Here is an 18,723-nt window from a genome sequence, read left to right as displayed (position 1 = left end):
ACCCCACTAAAAAAATAAAAATAATATTTAAAAATTAAAACTATTTTCTATAGCTAAATTCTTCTTCCTTAAAATCTGTAGTATATATTATAGACACCCAGCGTAGGTGACTGAGTACTCGTGTGTGGTCCCCTCGAGACAATTTAATAGTCAGCATATGAGGTGTTACCACCATGAGATCTGATGTTCGAATCTTAACAAAACCGAGATAAATATCTCCCTTATGTGATAATCATTATTCTAAAGGTTAATAACCGTCCATAATTTACCTCTTTCGTATTGATCCTAAGACTTGAGCATATTTACTTTTTACCATCCTGAGTATTCGTGTATGTATATGCTGTGGCGTCCAACAAGGACACACTATGGCCCAACAAAACACCCTTCTAATTATGTAGACTTTAGAAAAACTTTCCACCGCCTAATAGTCAAACACATATTGACTTTGAACACTTAAATTGGACAAATTTCGCACCACCTTCCAAATTATACATATTTTAAATCATTAAAATATCTTTAAAGTGTTTAAATAATTTTAAATTTCAGAGTAGTAATATCTCCCATCACATTCCACTTAATGGGAAAAGAATAGCTATAACAATAATTGAAGCAATTAGGCTATGATTTGATCTTCTACCTAATGTTTATCTACATGATTGTGATCCACTACAAGCTAGATCCAATATTTTTCTCACAATTTAAGATGGAATGTCAACTTCAATTTCTAGAAGCAATAATACATGCGATGTTCTTAGAATGGGACCGATTGGTTCAACTAGTTCGATTGAATCAATAGACGATTCAAAACCACCAACGAGGGCGATCAAAGAAGATTAGGATGAGCAGGAATGGGGAAACATGAAGTGAAAAAAGTCATTTACCTTCTGAAGAAGCACTGATCATGAAGACTTCATTGCTCACCTTCATCTCTTGTAAAGGATTCACATTCCGAAGCCCGGACCACATCTTGAAAGGTTTGCACATTCTGATCGACAAGTAAAACGATAAATTTCATCCAATGTTTTTTCATCAAGTGCAAGGCGCATTATTTGGATGAATTATTTTTCAGTAAACAAGTGGACCTAAATCACAATTAAATTACAGCCCAATATTTAGGAAGAACATCATGTTTCAAAAAAGAAAAAATGCAGGTGAAGAATGAAGGGAAGTTTACATTATCCGCGGAAGATGAACATCAGTTTATCGCCACTGGTTAAATTTTTTGGAAAGAATATCTATGAATAAGGTGGCCACTTACCCTACTTGATACAATTTCTATCACCTTCAAAGTACAAATTTCTCTAACAAGCAATCAATTAATTCATCATCAAGCGAAGCGGCATGAGCATAGTCAGATGGAGGTTGTTTTGAAATTCCATGGGAGTGAATTAGCAGAAAAATCCATGTGATCATCATTATCTTGGCACATACCAAAACCCTAATACAAAACCCATAAAAAATTACTCAGAGATCGCGTAGAGCCAGCCATGATCAGAAAATGTTAACAATTGTTAGAACATAGATCAAAACTACATAGTAGGGAAACTCCGCAGGAACAAAACTGTATTGACACCGCCTAATACTGAGTAGTCATGTTAATAAGGAAATAATTAAATGATTAATTTCATACTTTACGATGTTTAGGCTGTTGTATTGTGTAGTTTTTGAGTTGTGATTAACTGGAATAAGCAGAGGTGGCGTTGATTGTTTACCTTAAACGACAAAAGAGTTACCTTGGGTTGTTTTCCTTTGAGTGACGATATGTGTATAATGTGAGTCCACAGATGAGAATGAAATCATTTAGCCCATTGATCAAATGGGAAAACAACTCTCAAAGTACCTTAATCTTCTTCTCCATAATGCTCAAGTAAATAGTTTGCTGCCAATTCCTCATTCCTGTCGCAGGCTAGGAAAGCTTCGATAACTCGTGCTCGGTCAAAACCCAATGCTTCAAGCTGAATATTGTGAAGTGCATTAGGCAATAGATTTAGCATGCATAATGTATTGCCAATATGGTAGTCCAATTGCAACAAAATAAAGCATACTCGTTCCATGGCCGCCTGTTCTTCGGGCGTCACACTTATGGTGTGAGGCATCTCATCTTGATCAGGTTGATCAAACAGATCCCTGAAGATTTTTTATATTAAAAGACTCAAAAAGCTTCAAGATATCGGGAATAATTTGAGACATAAAGAAACAACAATGAGCTTGCAACTATAATCATGCACTTCTAGCTATATGAACATTTTAATCAAGCTACCAACAATCATGCAGGTATAGGAAAGCTCAGAATAGCCTCAAAATCCAATCCTTAGACCCGAGAAGCTGAAGACAAAAATGTAATAAAGACACTACTATATTATTTCTTCTCTGGCACTAGATCATGAGCATGGAGCACAAATCAAATAATAGAATCTCTCTCAAAGATAAATAAATATCTGAATATACATTTTCTTGTTTTGTCAATTTGATTTTTTTAAAAAATAAAAAATAAAAAATTGTGACCTGAATTCATGGGCTTCTCACTTAAGGGCTTAATGTTTCTTTTACCAAGATCCTACATTAAATGTACTAGAGACCCACTATATACTTATAAATTATGCTACATGACATCCAATGCAAGGTAACCACGAATTAGAAATAAGAAATTTCTCTTAGTCTCAACAACACCATGCCAATAAATTTGAATTGCAAAATCATTGACTCACCCTTCAAGACCTTCAATAGGTTCATTCATTAACTGAAGAAACTCTTCATGATGCTCCTGTATTAATCTCAACAGTTGAGGGTTTTGTTTGCTTAATTCCTGAAGCATTGGCTGCAAGCAAAGATCTAGTAAGAAGCATACTATGTTGTAACAAATTACCTCAGATGAAAGTACTGAACCTGCAATATTTGTGGATTTGCATGAACCATTGCTCTAAATTCTAAGAACTGCAAAAACAATAAGGAAGTTAGAATAAGAAAACTTGCATGAACCATTGCTCTAAATTCTAAGAACTGCAAAAACAATAAGGAAGTTAGAATAAGAAAACGGTGATTCTGAGCAATTGGATGTTCGGAAAGTTCCTAATTCCAAAATACAATGACAAAGCTCCTATTAGTCAATTAGCAAAGTCTATCAGTTTTTTAAGGACCCAATTACGCTGCATATTCCAATTAAAGTTTCAATAACTAATAGTGCTAAAGCACACAAGTTCTAACTGATCCCTATACTTTGGCAACAAAAATTAAACTGGTTATAGGACTAGCCATTCAATTCCCAGTCAGAGGTTGTAAACTCATATTTTTCTACTATCACCTAGTAGTCATGTGTTTTGAAGAAACTTCTGTACAGATTATAATTCTTTTTCAACCAGGTATATTAGGAGATATACCATTCAGAACTGTCAATAAACCTCTCTCTTACATTTAAACTTAGCAAATTGTTTCCAATTGTACAGGATGATTAGCTCTGTAAAAAAAATGATTAAAGCATGAAGCAGGAGTTGACAAACTTGTTGGTTATTTCTGAGGAAATCAAGAGATCCACCTCCAGCACCACCTTCAGAATTAGTATTGCCCTGCCACAAAAAAAATGACACTGCTTTTATTCACATACCACACCTGTCAAAACAAGCATCACATAAAAGTAATCAGGTGGATCATTGAACCTGAGGGAACATGTTCAAAGGAGAGGAATTTGGTACTCCAAAGAGAGGCCCTGCAGCAGCCACATCAGCTGTATCAGCACCTTGAGAAGATACCACAGATGAAGGGAAATGATCACCCGGAAGTGCAATTTCAGCTGTTATTGGAATGCCCTATACAAGAATTGAAAGATGTAACCAGCGACTATCTTAGTTTGGATCATCAGATATTTATAAGTTAATATCATCAGTTTTGTTTGGGTGGAATGCGAGTTATGCACAGATGGCATGTGAACGACACATACAGAATATAGGTATTCCACAGCTCTTTCAGGATTGTTGTACGCAGCACGAAGTGCACGCAAAATTGTCTCTCTGTCCCAATTGCCACCGCCCATCTCCAACAATTGGTCAATCGTTTGTTCCATATTACTCCCTTCAACTAAATTTGATGCAGCTTGGGCATCAGACAGACTGCAGATATATATTTAGGAATTTACATTGGATTTGAAAAAAGAAATATTATGCATGATTCACCTCCAGTATCATAGAATTCTAGACAAATTAGACGAAGCATTTTCTGGTACATATATGCAGTGCAAAGGGTTGAAGAATGATAGTTTCTACATCAACAGACAAAAGAAATCTACTAGTGGTGTCAAGGAAAACCTAAAGAATTAGATAACTAAGATCCCTAATTCAGAAATAGGCATATGAACAGGACCCTGACCATTCATATATAGAATCATGTATTATATGCTCGTTGGCCTGGGACAGGCAAGCAGAGGTGCTGGGACGAGTGAATTGCCTTTTGCCACCATGTATTAACATATGCTCTATTGATGAATTTTAAAACAGCAAAGAAATAAAATCCCCCTCTTTCTCTATTTGCTTGGTTAATGCCTTGATGGTCCATTCAAACCCTTCATCGTAAAAGAGAACTTTATATCAATCATCAGCACCATCTAGCCATGGTACTCCCAAGGATTGCTATATAGATCTTTTCCCTTCATCGATTTTTATACAACAGAATACACTAAAAACATGCAATTGTTAAGAATTTAAAATTGAGAAAGATCCATTTCAAAATTGTCTATCAACTTGATGACCACATTCAACAATTATTGCTAATATTCATAATAACAATAGGAAAAAGTTATGCTGACATTGACACATCAAATAAATATATTTCAAGTCATATCTCCTCATTTTTTATATGTATATTTATGTGACATAGTTCACTTTCTATTTTGCATTTAAATAAGAAAAGGAGAACTCTAAAAACCTTATTGATAATATGAATCAATTACATAGCTCCAACTATATTTGATAATATGAAAATATGCGCCTTATTTGACCCCAAGTGTAGACCCTATCATCTCTTTAGGACCTAATTGACTAATGCCTTTAAATTGTAAGACAATGTTTACGGGATCACCACACCAGAAGAAACATTTTGGCGGAAGGCAATTGGTAAGCAGCAGATAAGGGATTAACTAAGATCAATTCCTAAACATTGATTACTAGTATCAGGAGGCTTTTAAAGAACTTTGAATTCATTACTGGAATTCAAAACAACATACTTGAATTCCTAAACAAAGATTTTTTTGCAAATCAATGGCCAAATGAAACAAACAATATAAGAAACTTGCTGGTTTAGTATACCAAAATAACTTCATCGTTGACATAATAAAGGAAGCACATGATTTTCCATAAATAGTAAATGCAATAGAAAAGATTAAATAGAAAATACTTGCCTCAAAGATCTCCAACAAACAAAAAAAAGAAGAGAGAAAATGGGTTCAGAGTGTATGGATGTCTTTAAAGGCAATTAATAAAATTTATAATTAGAAGAGTTGAATGGAAGATGTATTATAAGATCTAAATTAATTTATTTGAATATTACTAGTGATATCGTATCACATAAACCACAAGAGACATGACTCAACAAGGAAGGGATAAAGACAGGGCACAATAAACTGATGTTGAGTCATGTATTGGCAACACAACTTTAAGCCACAATCTTTGCACTAAGTGCATCTAGAGAATTCAAAGTAAAAGGGGAAAAAAATATTACAAACATAGATACGCTGCAGTGACTATCTCTGGGATTCTCAATGCCTAATGCAATTGAATTGGTATGTACAAATGGTGGAGCATAAAAGTAATAACAATAATAAACATGTACTCTGCATTTGGGCCTTGAGATCTAGCTGGTGCATTTGATGAATTATCTGCCACGCTAAAATAAGATTGTAAAAAGGCACAAGTATCAATTGAGAAACTATGGTGGTTATCATAGAGTATTGGAAGAATAGTAGTACAATTAAGAATACTGACATGGGTTGTGCTGGAACTTCTGATGGCACTTGTGATGGAGCTTGTGAGGGAGCATCTTTAAGTGCAGGGTGCTGGACTACAGATGTTGCCGATGGCTATCAACGCAAGTATCAGATTAAGGTGGTCACTAACTCTTTGTGGTGAGACAGTAATGTAAAAAAAAAAAAAACCTGAGCAGGGGAAGCTCCACTGGTGCTTGCAGCTTTACTCTAAAAGATTTTGAAGTAGTAAGTACATTAAATACAACAATAAGAAATCAACATAACCATTACATATGTGGAGGTTGACACAATAAAAACAAGAAAGAAAAAAAAAGAAGGAAATATTGTAATTAGTCCATTCAGCAGAAATGGAAGTTTATGCTTGGATAATTGTGTTACTAGACATCCAAAAATAATTTTAAAACAAAAAGGAAAGAAAAGAACATTCAGCGGAGCATGTAAACGAGATAACATATATCCTAAAACAGTAAATTATAAAAAGAATGTACAGGATTAGAAGTAAATTTCTCAAACTTTGTAGATGAGATAAGCCTATACCATTTACATTCATTACATGTGATGTATGCAAACCAGAAGTATCCATTAGTCTGCAGAATGAACTTTTTGGAAGAAATTTCTAGACAGAACTGCTCGCAAGCATTTGATTGCCTACAACATGCTCCCAAGCTACAAAACCATTCTTAGCAAAAGCATTGAAAGTGGTAATAGTATTGCAACTATAATTTTGCATGCCATACAACAACCAAAAACAAAATGTGGAACAGTAAACAAGAATATATAAGTGCAAATCCTTCAATTTATAATGAAGATTGAGTGAAGACAATTGAGTCCAACTGGGCAGTGTCAGCATAATACATTTAACAAAAAATTGAAAAACAAAATAATATTAGAAAGAAATCACACAACTTGTAGTTTAGTTATTTAAGCAATGGATACTTCATTTTTATATAACTTCTTTTTGTAAAGAACACTTGCAAGCATCCTACAGTGAGCAACCTACCGACCTCTTATGTACTAACTTGTCCAAAAATTTAACAATAAGAATTTGTTCAGAATCAGTATACAGAGCATAATACTTATATTGCCATTAGGAACATACTTAAAATTCACATGATATGGCATTCACACCCATGCATGTGTACTATGTAGGTGTATATTAGTCTCAGAAAGTTGAAGATTCTGACAGGAATTAGCAAAAGTGCAAGATTCACAATTTAAAAAGGTAAACAATAAAACTGGTAGTCTGGTAGAGCAAATATTAAGGATCATTTTGAAATAATTCTCATTTACTCTCTTTGTATCCGCGTTAATTATCAATGCTCATACAACACATGGATCCACACCCTTGTCGAAGACTTCCACATCCATGTCAGACCCTCACTCTCAAATTTCATAACCTAGATCTCTGTAAGCATAGTTAGAAGTGGAACAAAAAAAAAATGGTTACAATGATAAGACTTGAATCGCTTTTTTTCCAAATTTAATAAGGTTCAATAGATTCTAGAAAACTATTAAAGGAAATTTTTCTCACAATAGCTAAAAAGGAGGTGGACTAGCTTGCACTAAACTCAATTCTCAAAAGAGTGTAAGGTGAGGGGGGATACTATGACCCAAGCAGACAATCCTAGTGCTATTATCTTTCACCGCTATGAATTACATGAATGAGGTAATTGTATATCCACAGATAATCCATGAAAAGTTTAATGCATGACTTTACTAATTATATAAACAAGTTTGAAATACTTCAGTAATATGTTATCATGCCAAATGTATAATATATTCTTCTGAATCTGCAACAAGCTACATATAGTTACAGTCCAAATTATGCATAAACTAGTGTCCTGATTAAGTAGCAGAAGCTCAGACACATGTGAATAATACTGACAATTAAGGTGAGTACCTTGCTAAGCATGACAACAAGAAAACCATCTTCCCGAACTTTGTTCTCTTCAAGTGTGGTTTCATCCTTCAAAACTTTTCCATTGTGAATTAGCAACTGCTGTCCCCATGGATAGTTATCTTTCCCTTGTACTTGCTCGATGTTCTTCTTCACAGCTATAATCTGCAAAATTGAATTAATATATGCAATCCAAGTACAACTAGATGATTAAAGCTGCTGAAAATTAAAGCTACCTTAAATAGGATCTAGAACACGTAGTCAAACAAAATTATTCAATCAATAGAAACCAAGCTTAACCACTATTCTAGTTTCAGCATAACTCCAAATGACTTTCAAATAAATATTCTTCATGTTTCTAATATGGCAGACAAATGAGCAACTGTATATGCCCTCACCGAACTTTTGATAATTATTAGAGGCTATAACCTGTCCATGGGATGTTCACTCGATTGGAATCTTTAGAAATTCAAAGTTCAGAAAACAGCTGCAATTGATAATAGTGTAGCAATAAAAGCATTTAAAATACCACTTCAAGTCAACTAATATCCCAAAGACCAGATTTTGGAAAGCCAAAAAAGACCAGATTCGACCACTCAATGGAAAAGTCAAATGCATGTGGAACTGTATTCCTCGACAGAAAACTGCATTAGCGCTGGTAACTGGCAAATAGATGACTTCATTTTTTGAAAAACATTAACCAGAAAAAAAATCAACGAGAAAACAAACCATGCGGAAGGGTTACACTACCGTATCATTGGGCTGAACTCGGATTTCGAAGTGGGTGCCCTTGAGCGTCTTCACCGTCAGCTTCATGGCGATCGAATCCCTTTTCGCCGCCCCGAGCGCGAGCGCGAGACGAAGAGTGAACCCTAATTCGAACTCGAAGGAACAAACTGAGATCCCAAACGTGAAAGAGAAAACAGAGGAGGAATTTTGTTGGGGTGAAAGTTCAATGCGCCCTCTAAATGTTTTGTTTTTAGAAAATGATCCCTCAATGCTTTGTAAATTTAATTATATATTATTGGATAAAAAAAATATAGTACCGGCCTTATAGTAAAATACTGATGGATATATATATATATATATATATATATAAATGCGCCCTCTAAATGTTTTGTTTTTAGAAAATGATCCCTCAATGCTTTGTAAATTTAATTATATATTATTGGATAAAAAAAATATAGTACCGGCCTTATAGTAAAATACTGATGGATATATATATATATATATATATATTTTTTTTTTTGTACGGATACTCATATAAATATCAACTACATGATTAATTATTTATTATTATTTATAAATTAAGTGACTGATTAAATTTGTTCCTTATAAAATAAGTATTTAATAATTCTCAAAATATATTGATGTATAATGATCATATCTGAAGGCTATAAAATGGTGCGCTAACTTCGACGGGTGGTTGGTCAAAGGATAATGAATTTCTCGATATCTAAAGAAACTCCTCAATGATCCTGCATACAATCAGACGAATCAATAAAGCGTTAGTGACTTAAGACCGAGATGAGAATCCTTGACTAGACCCTCTAGACCCTCCGATACTCAAGTCAGTCACCTCTCTCTTGAAAGTAGAAGAAGAATAGTAATGAAAGTGCAAGAAAATAGGAATTCAGATGCAAATATTTTTTTGATTTCAGATGTAAAATCTCCTCTTTCTCTTGTTAATTTGCATGTTATTTCTTTTTTATACATGTGTTTATATTAATCAAGTTATAAGTCGAGAAAGATGTTAGTTTTTTTTTCTTCAGACTATTCACCCCCCTCTAGCCAGTCGCAAGGGACTAACAAGTGGTATCAGAGCCCAACTGCTTCAAGAGGATTAACTGCCGACCGAAACATAAGGGATGGTCGGACCGAGTATCTACCCACCAAAGTTTGAGGAGGAATTCACGAAGTGGAAAAGGAAGATGGAGAAATTTTTAAAAAGAGATTTTGAATTATTGATTATTATGAAATATGATTTTGCAGCACCGAAGGACAAAGAAGAATATCAATGGATGAAAAAGGATCAAGCTGACTTCGTAACAAACGGCAAGGCAGAGTTCTATCTGCTGAGCATCTTACCGCCACAAGAAGTCGACTAGATCGGAGCCTATGAGTCAGCCAAAGAGTTCTGGGAGAAATTTTTAGAACTACATACATAAAGGGATCTTGAAGGCAAAACTCGCGAGACGGAACTTGCTTCGGAACTAAATCAACAACCTTCGGCTAGAAGAAGGCGAAACTGTCAGACACCTCCACTCAAGTATCAAGGAACTCATCACCGGACTCACGAATCTCGAAAAATAGGTAACTAACTGAGATTCGCTAAGATACACGCTTAATTCATTTCCTAGGACTTCCAAATGGTCAACCTTAGTAGGTCCATATTACATCTCTAAGGATTTAGAAGTAAGTTTATTAGAAGAATTATTTTCTACACTTGAAGTGCATGAAACTAAATGTGCAGATCTGAAGAAGGAGCTCAAGCATAACATTGCCTTAAGGATAAAATTGGATGTAAACCTAACCACGGTTCGGAGCTGACGGCTCGACGGTTCAGAACCACCGGTTCGACGGTTCTAGGTAAGTTGACCCTTAACCTTAACCACCCAAGACGATTACGGTTCACGGTTCGGAACCGTTGGTTCACGGTTCACCACGGTTCAAGATTATTATGTTAAAAAATTTAAAATTACAAATTAAAATTTATTGTAAAAAAAAGGGCTTGCACTTATTTAAGTTGCCTACGTATTCCCTTAGGGTATAGGGGAATCAAAGCTCACGTAGTTCTTTACATTTTTATCCTTTACATTGTCACTCACTTCCATTTCCCATTCCTGTCGTATTCGTTCATTCAGTATCAAAATCTTCAACTTCGTCATCTGAAAGTTGCATTCCTTGGATTCTTTTCTCCGCTCTGGTCCAATCGTCCAGTAATGCTTGGGCTTCCAATGAGTCGAGAGACAAAGTTGATCGTCGTTCATCTAATATGTTACCGCTGGCATTGAACATCTGCTCCACGATAATAGTTGACACTGATAAGCTAAAATTTCTTTGGCGATCATGGAGAGGATGGGAAAGCTTTGAGCCTTTTGTGACCACCACTTTAAGATATTGAAATTTTCGCTATCTGCTTCATTAAAATCAAAAGAGTCATAAAATAATTCTCAAGTTCCTGTGTGGAACTTGAGGATCCTCGTGGACATTTTGTCCATTCTTTTAATAAAAGTTGTGCTTTTGTAAGTTTTAAATTACTACTAGTAGTTTGTTGTATTTTAGAAACATTAATTTATGTTCCATATTTTACATATATTGATTATAAATATCATATAAATAAATTCTAACATTATATATAATATTAACTGGATTAGGAGAAAAAGAATCTTTAATTGAAATTAAAGCGTCATAATATAAAGTTAACATTTCTTGTAAAACTTTTAATTTAAATCTAGGATCTAAAAAAAATACAATTAAATAAATTTAAGGAATAAATAAAAATATTTTTCCCATTTAATTTTCATAGCTAAGATGCAAGGACATAAAGATTCATTATTAATATGTTCATTTAAAACTAATACTATATTAGAAAACTTTTCTAAAACTAATTGAGCAGTGGGATAATAAACACCAGAAAGTTGTTCGATTGCATCATTAAATACTTTTAAAATTTCATAAATACTACTACAAATATTATATTGTTGTGAAAATAAATATATATTAGTATTAGTATTTTGTGTAAAAAATAAATATAATAATTCTTTACATTGAAATGAATCTTGTTATAATTGGTATGTCGAATTCCAACGTGTTTATATATCACGTGGAAATTTTTTAGGTCTCATTCTATTAGTTTTACAAAATCTATCCCATTGTTTCATTATAGATGGATAAGATCATAAATAAGAAATTGCAATTCTAATTGGTTTAATATAACTTTTTAAAATTTTTAATTCATCTTGAACACATAAATTTAAAACATGACAAACACAACGAATATGAAAAAATAAACCGTCAATAATAGGTTAACAAACAAATTTTAGATCATCTATACAAGCTGTGTGGTTAAGTTAGGCCTTCATTACCTAAAGAGAGAGTTTGCCCTCTAGGAAAGGGGGAGAATGAAGGAAACCATCAGTCTTACATTGGCATGAAGGAGAGTTGAGGCTATGAGATTAGCCTAACTTAGAGGTATTGTCAAACATCAAAAAGGGGGAGATTGTTGGTGCAATATTCCCTAAGTCAAGGTTGACCTGGCTGATTGAGCTTGAATAGGGTCAAGCTCGAGTCTTGATGTTTGGGTTTCAATGTTTGACAATACATGTAGACAACACATGGAGATTGCAGGTGCGATTGTTCATGTGGGAAGTTTTGAAGGAGAGTCAAGTAGGTCAAAGGGATTGACCGGATACTTAACACGGGAAATCCAGGTGGATTAAGGTTGATCGGACACCTGGTGGAAATAAGTCCAAGTGGGTCAAAGGGATTGACCGGACACTTGGTGAGGGAGTTCTAGCAGGTCAAGGGTGACCAGATGCTAGGCATGATGTACCAATAGGTCATGATTGACCGGATGTTGGTCTAGGGGACTTTGGACTTGTTTTTGGGCAAAAATAAGAGCTGGATCGATCAACCGATCGATTGGCTCATTCTCAATCGATCGGCTGATCGATTGGGCGAGTCCTTGCGATAAGCCTCCTTCCAATCAATCAGTGGATCGATTGGGAGAATCACCGATCGCACAGAAAGCCTCCCAATCGATCGACCGATCGATTGGGAGCCTCCAATCGATCAACTGATTGATTGAGAGCTGCGATTTTACGTGATAAGCCCTGAATCGATAAGCTAATCGATCCAGGCGATTCCCAAGAGCACAGAGGCGCTCTGGATCGATCGGTCGATCAATCCAAAGCCTCCCCAATCGATTGGGAGCAATCCGATCGATTGGGATTTGATCGTTGGCGTAGATTAAAGTCGTTGTCAAGCTCTTTCTTCGAAAATGCTTGCATTGTTCAGCTTCGATCTTCACAGCGATTCCAGAGCTTCTCCACAGAGTTCTCACCGCCAGATCTTGAAGGTTCTTGGAGGCATTTCCAAGTCAAGAAGCGGATCTACAGCAAGAAGAAGAAGCTAGGGTTAGGGTTTCTTGTGTAAACCGTGTAAGCTTTCCCTTTTAGTTGCTTCTCTTTGTTTCTTGTTGTATTGAGAGTATTGTAGGGCTTCTCCGCCTTCGGTAGTTACCGAAAAAGAGTGTTTTCATAGTGGAGGGTGCGTGAGTGTGTGGATCCTTGGACTAGTTACCTCTTCTTGAGGTGGATACTAAGTAAATCTACGTGTTAGCGTTATAGTGTGTTGTTTCTTATATTTTCTACTGCACATCATCACAAGAAGCAAGCAACGACAAGCACAAGATCGCGAAGAGCTATTCACCCCCCTCTAGCTACATTTTCGGTCCTAACACAAGCGGTATTGGAACTATCATTATCTAATGATATTGAAAATATTTTATAAGTTAAGTCATATTCTTCTAAAATTAAACATAATAATTGTGCGATGTTATCAACATTATGTGATTTATCAAAAACTCTATAAGCTAACAATATTTTTTGGAGGTTCCAAGAGTTATCGATCAAATGGTAAGTCACACCCATATACGAATGTGTTTGCCAATGATCACTCTAAATATCAGAACATAAAGAAATTTTATTATCTAATTTACTAAATTCATCAATTAATTTTTTCCCCTTGTTTTACGATTTTTTTAATTGTACGAGTAAGTGTAGTCCTATGAACACGTTTAGCACATAGATTAAGATATTCTTTACAAAAATCTTCAAATGCGCATTTAGATCCAAAACTAAAATAAAGATATTTTACGAAAACAAATTTATCTAATGATTCTCTTAATTTATTATCTGAATATAAAAATAAATTAGAATCAATACTACCGCTAGTTGAAGAAAATCTTGATAATTGTGTTTGAGAACGGTCGAGTCCATATTCTGTCGGTGCTTCATTTCTACATGTCATTTCAACGACCCATAGCCGCCGTCAGCTTGGAATTTGTAGGAAGCATTGCAGTGCTTACATTTTGCACGCATTTCTCCCGACGGAAGAGTGACTTTCTCAAAATGTTTAGTAAAAATAGAAGACTTTAGAGGAGGAAGTTCCTGAACTTTAGAAGTAATTACATCGGTACTTCCTTGTGTTTTGGGTGTCAGATTTGGAAGGTGCTCGATTTCATCATCGGTGGATTGAATGTTGGGGTCCTCCTCTAGCGGATTCATTATTTTCTTTCCCTTCCGAGCTTGAGATGATGCACCTCCACGACCTCCTTCCATTGTAATTGAAAATTGGAAATGAAAGCGTATAAAGAATACGAAATTGAGATTAAGAGTAGAGAAGATGTGTGTAAAAATAATGAAATGAGCTCTCTATTTATAGAGTTTGGATAGTAACAGACACTAAATCATAGTCATTGATAAAAAAAATGGTCAAATGATCCTAATTACTAAAAAAATACCCCAAAAAACCCCCACCCTCCCCAATAGCTAGGAACCGCCGGTTAACAAGCGATTCCAATGGCTAGGAACCGTTGGTTAACTGACGGTTCAAATTGTAAAAAAAAAAAGATTGGTTGAACCGGCGGCCCGAACCGACGAGCCACAAGGTTTTCACCAAAGGAACCGGAACCGGCCCGGCAACTGTTAGGATCCTTCGTACTCGGCTAGAGAGGGGGGGGTGTGAATAGCCGCCCCAAATCGCTCTCGTTTCTTTCTACAAAACGTGTTAGCGCAGCGGAAAATACAAAGAAACGAAAGAGAAGAAATCAAACCTTAACACGAGGATGTAACGAGGTTCGGAGATTAGGGCTCCTACTCCTCGGCGTGTCCGTAAGGTGGACGAGTCCAGTCAATCCATCGGTGGATGAGTCCCCGGAGAACCGGCTAATACAATATACTCCTTGTGGGTGGAGAAACCTCGCCACAAACGTTTGCACCAGCAAACAAAGAGTACAAGAACAGCAAGAAAAGCAATACAATATGAATACAATAGCACTCGCTTGCCTTCTTGTCGGCTGGATGAAGCAGCAACTTCAAGTGACGCCTACAACAGCAGGAATCCAGTAGGAAGCTCACGCGAAGCTTGCGAAGAAGAGCTCAACAAAACTCAAGCACCAGAACAGCGGCTATGTAGCAGAAGAGAAGAGGAAGAAGAAGAAGAAGCATTCGCCCTAGGTGGATCGGTCAGTGGACCGATCCCTCCTACCTCTCCATTCTGTTGATTACTGATCGGTCCCGGACCGATCGTGATCCACAGTGAGAATCAGTGTATCACTCGATGCGTGGACCGATCGGGCCTGAATGGATCGGTCCACGCCGATCCCTACTCTTGGCTTTCATTCGACGACATCGTCTCTGATCGGTCCCGGCCGATCGGGACATCTTGATCGATGCGTGGACCGATCGGCTGTCTTCTTTCGCCTCTGTTGCTGGCGATCGGTCACCGGCCGATCGAATCGAACAGAAAACCGTATCGATCGGTCACGGACCGATCGAGACCAACAGGTATCATGGATCGATGCGGTGATCGATCCGAGCTTGTTTTGCCCAAACCAAGTCCCAAGACTTCAAACCAATATCCGGTCAACCTTGACCTATTGGTACTTCATCCCTAACATCTGGTCACTCCCTGACTGCTAGAACTCCACGCCAAGTGTCCGGTCAATCCCTTTGACCTACTTGGACTTTCAACACCAGAAGTCCGATTCACTCACCAGGATTTTCCTTGCACAGCTTCACTCACGGGACTTTCACGGCTTCACTCACGAGATTTCCACCGCCTAACATCCAGATTAGGACTTTCTCCTTTACAGCTTCACTCACGGGACTTTCCCAGCTTCACTCACGGGACTTTCCACGCCTAACATCCAGTTAGGACTTTCCTAGCTGGCTTCACTTACAGGACTTTCCAATGCCTAACATCCAGTTAGGACTTTCGATGTCAAGTCTCCATACTTGGACTTTTCGATGCCAAGTCTTCATACTTGGACTTTTCGCGTGCCAAGCTCCTGCTTGGACTTTTCCGTGCAAGTCTCCATACTTGGACTTTTCGATGCCAAGCTCCTGCTTGGACTTTTCGTGCCAAGTCTCCATACTTGGACTTTTCGAAATCTCCCTGCTTGGACTTTTCGTGCCAAGTCTCCATACTTGGACTTTTCCGAATCAGGTCAACCAGGTCAACCTTGACCTACGGTTGCACCAATAATCTCCCAAACATCTATTCTTGTCCCACATCAAGAATAGAACTCTCTCACAGTGTCAAACATCAACATGCAACACAACTAGGTCAACCTTGACCTAAGGTTGCACCAAATCTTCTTCTCGTCAAACATCAAATACAACTCGAGTCACGTCACTCGAGTCGGGTCAACCAGTCGACCTTGACCTAAGGTTGCCAACAATCTCCCCTTTTGATGTTTGACAAAACCATAATCAAGTTAGGTTAACCGATAACCTTAACTCAGGTTTTCAATGTTCTTCCTTGAACATTCTTTCCAAACTCAATATTCTCCTTGAGCGTTTCTCCCCAAACTTAGGTTAACCCGATAACCTAACTTGGGTTCCCAATAATTCTCCCCTTTTTGACACACATCAAAAAGAATTCCAATGTTCTTCCTTGAACATTCCTTGACATTCTTCCCTAGCTTAGGTTAACCCGATAACCTAACTTGGGTTCTCCAATAATTCTCCAATGACTACTCTCCCCTTTTTGACACACATCAAAAAGAACAAGGAGGGTATCAAGGTCAAGAGTTTCTTCTAATGAAAGTCCCATACCTTTCATTTGAAACTCTTAATTTCCCCCTTGATACTAAACTCAACAATCAACTTAGTGATAATCCCATATCACTAATCCTTAAAAGTCTTTTGGAGTAAAAACTCCCCCTAAAAGTCAACTCCCCCTTGACAATTAGGTAAAACTTCCCCTAAAGGTCAACTCCCCCTTGACCATTGCACCAACAATGTCTTGGCGAGTTTCAAACCTTTAGAAATCCACAAAACCCAACTTCCAGCTGAAATTTCAGACCAACAGCTGAAAATCAGAAACTGGCACGCACTGATCGGCCCCCAGATCGATCCACGCTTCACTGATCTCACTGGATCGTCACTGATCGGTCACCAGACCGATCAGAACTTCCCTGGATCGGTCCGGTGACCGATCCACACTCTGAAATCAGAGATTTCTGATTTCCCTTCCCGGAAATTCAGAAACTCCTAATAAATTTCAGAAAATTCCAAAAATCGTAAAATTTTGAGGATACACTCCTCATACCATATACTATCACGGAAAAATAATTTTCTATGAAAATAGTGTTGGGACCTTAGATGGCTAGAGGGGGTGAATAGCCTCTTTGAAAAACACTAAACACAAATTTCTTCAAGAACTTTGTTAGCACAGCGGAATTAGAAAATTAAAACAAGAAAGCACAGCATACTAACTCAGAGATTTACGAGGTTCGGGGATAACTTGCCCCTACTCCTCGGCGTGTCCGTAAGGTGGACGAATCCTCTTGATCTTTCGGTAGATCACACCCCGGAAGCTATCCGGCTAAAGGATTCTCCTTCTCGGTGGAGTAACCTCTCCACAAAGTCTTTAACAGCAGTAAGAAATTAAGCACAAGACTTACAATAGTGGCTCAAGTGAAATGATCAAAGGAAGCTCACAGCCACAATCAGCGAAGAACAAGCACACTGCTTCAATCTTCCAGAGAGTTTTTCTCCACAGTGTTTTTCACAGCAAGAGCACAAGAAGCATTATCCCGAGAGCCTCTCCTCTCCACCTTCATATGCCTCTCTGCTCTGTAACGGATCTCTGCCAAACCTGCAGCAAATCCCTGCAAATCCCTGCAACCGTCCACGACGTCGCCAATCACGCTTCTTCCTTGTCTGATTGTCTCAGCTCCCACCAATGGCATCCTCGTTTCCACTGGTACCTCTGAGCTTGAACCTATCAGCACAAGTCAAGCTGATTTCGACCAAACGGCTGCCAGCAGATCGCAAACGAGACGTTGCTACCAAAACTGGTTTGTCCGCAGCGAGACACAGCAAAAGCTTTTTCGTCGCCTTCTACTAATGATCCTTAATTTGAATTCACCCAACATCAAGTAATCTGTAATCTGTAACCTGTAACTTCGAGAAAGCTTACAGCAGATGGTTAGAAACGAAATAGGTAAAAGCAATTGCGAATCAGAAACAATAAGAGAAAGCGCATGCAAAACAAGCCATACTGTGGATCGGTCGAGACCGATCCACGTCTATTACTTACTGATCGGTCCGGTGACCGATCAGTGCTGCCCGATCGGTCCCAAGACCGATCCACCCTTCACGCGAATCGGCACCGATCGATCTGTGGACCGATCAGGACTCTGGATCGGTCCGTAAAACCGATCGGTATCCACTCAGCGCTCGAGGATCATCGATCGGTCCCGGACCGATCGGTATCCTCGATGTGCTGCGAGTGTTATCGATCGGTCCCCGACCGTCGATATACACTCGATGTGCTCGAGTTTTCTGATCGGTCCCGGACCGATCAGAGGTCGATCAGTACCATTGCTTCGATCGATCTGCGGATCGATCGAACAGCTGGATCGATCTGAGCCGTCGGTAGTCATGCCCTTGGATCGGTCTGCGAGACCGATCGGCCGTCTGCATGCCCTGGATCGATCTGCGACCGATCAAAGCTATGATCTCGAGTCAAGCTTCAAGCTTGCCCTCACCCCAGCGGTCGAGGCGAACCCTCTCGACCATACATGCCAAGCTTCCACACTTGGACTTCCCAATTGCTGGTT

The 18,723-nt window shown here is 37.9% G+C and overlaps 1 protein-coding gene across 5 annotated transcripts; it reads right to left on the bottom strand.

The window, feature by feature from the left end:
- Positions 1 to 703: 703 nt before the first annotated feature.
- On the bottom strand, positions 704 to 8,800 carry LOC122027975 (ubiquitin receptor RAD23b-like). 5 transcript variants are annotated; one of them, XM_042586986.1, is made up of 13 exons: positions 8,619 to 8,800; positions 7,872 to 8,033; positions 6,140 to 6,178; positions 5,970 to 6,064; positions 5,818 to 5,871; positions 3,935 to 4,103; positions 3,654 to 3,803; positions 3,498 to 3,563; positions 2,887 to 2,934; positions 2,709 to 2,818; positions 2,046 to 2,127; positions 1,841 to 1,955; positions 704 to 985 (listed from the first exon to the last, which is right to left on the bottom strand). In XM_042586986.1, the coding sequence occupies exons 1-12, from the start codon at positions 8,682 to 8,684 to the stop codon at positions 1,842 to 1,844; spliced, it is 1,155 nt and encodes a 384-aa protein (XP_042442920.1). In that variant the 5' UTR covers positions 8,685 to 8,800; the 3' UTR covers positions 704 to 985; position 1,841. The 5 variants fall into 5 exon arrangements, 4 of the variants coding, with proteins under 4 accessions (XP_042442920.1, XP_042442922.1, XP_042442923.1 ...); XM_042586988.1 differs by having other exon boundaries at positions 2,709 to 2,806; XR_006124595.1 differs by lacking the exon at positions 704 to 985 and adding an exon at positions 1,147 to 1,438 and having other exon boundaries at positions 1,734 to 1,955.
- Positions 8,801 to 18,723: the final 9,923 nt, after the last annotated feature.

Source organism: Zingiber officinale, chromosome 10A, assembly GCF_018446385.1.
Source record: "Zingiber officinale cultivar Zhangliang chromosome 10A, Zo_v1.1, whole genome shotgun sequence".
NCBI lineage: Eukaryota > Viridiplantae > Streptophyta > Magnoliopsida > Zingiberales > Zingiberaceae > Zingiber > Zingiber officinale.
The sequence above is the reverse complement of the archived record's forward strand: the minus strand, read 5'-3'. Positions and strand labels throughout refer to the sequence as shown.

What these genes read in the sequence shown, in the direction of transcription:
- LOC122027975 (XM_042586986.1), bottom strand. Translation starts at nt 8,684, where the DNA reads ATGAAGCTGACGGTGAAGACGCTCAAGGGCACCCACTTCGAAATCCGA. An exon ending in CTGTGGAATACCTATATTCT is followed by an intron (nt 3,804 to 3,934) that starts GTATGTGTCGTT and finishes ATTCTTGTATAG; the next exon opens with GGCATTCCAATAACAGCTGA. An exon ending in AACAGGCGGCCATGGAACGA is followed by an intron (nt 1,956 to 2,045) that starts GTATGCTTTATT and finishes CACAATATTCAG; the next exon opens with CTTGAAGCATTGGGTTTTGA.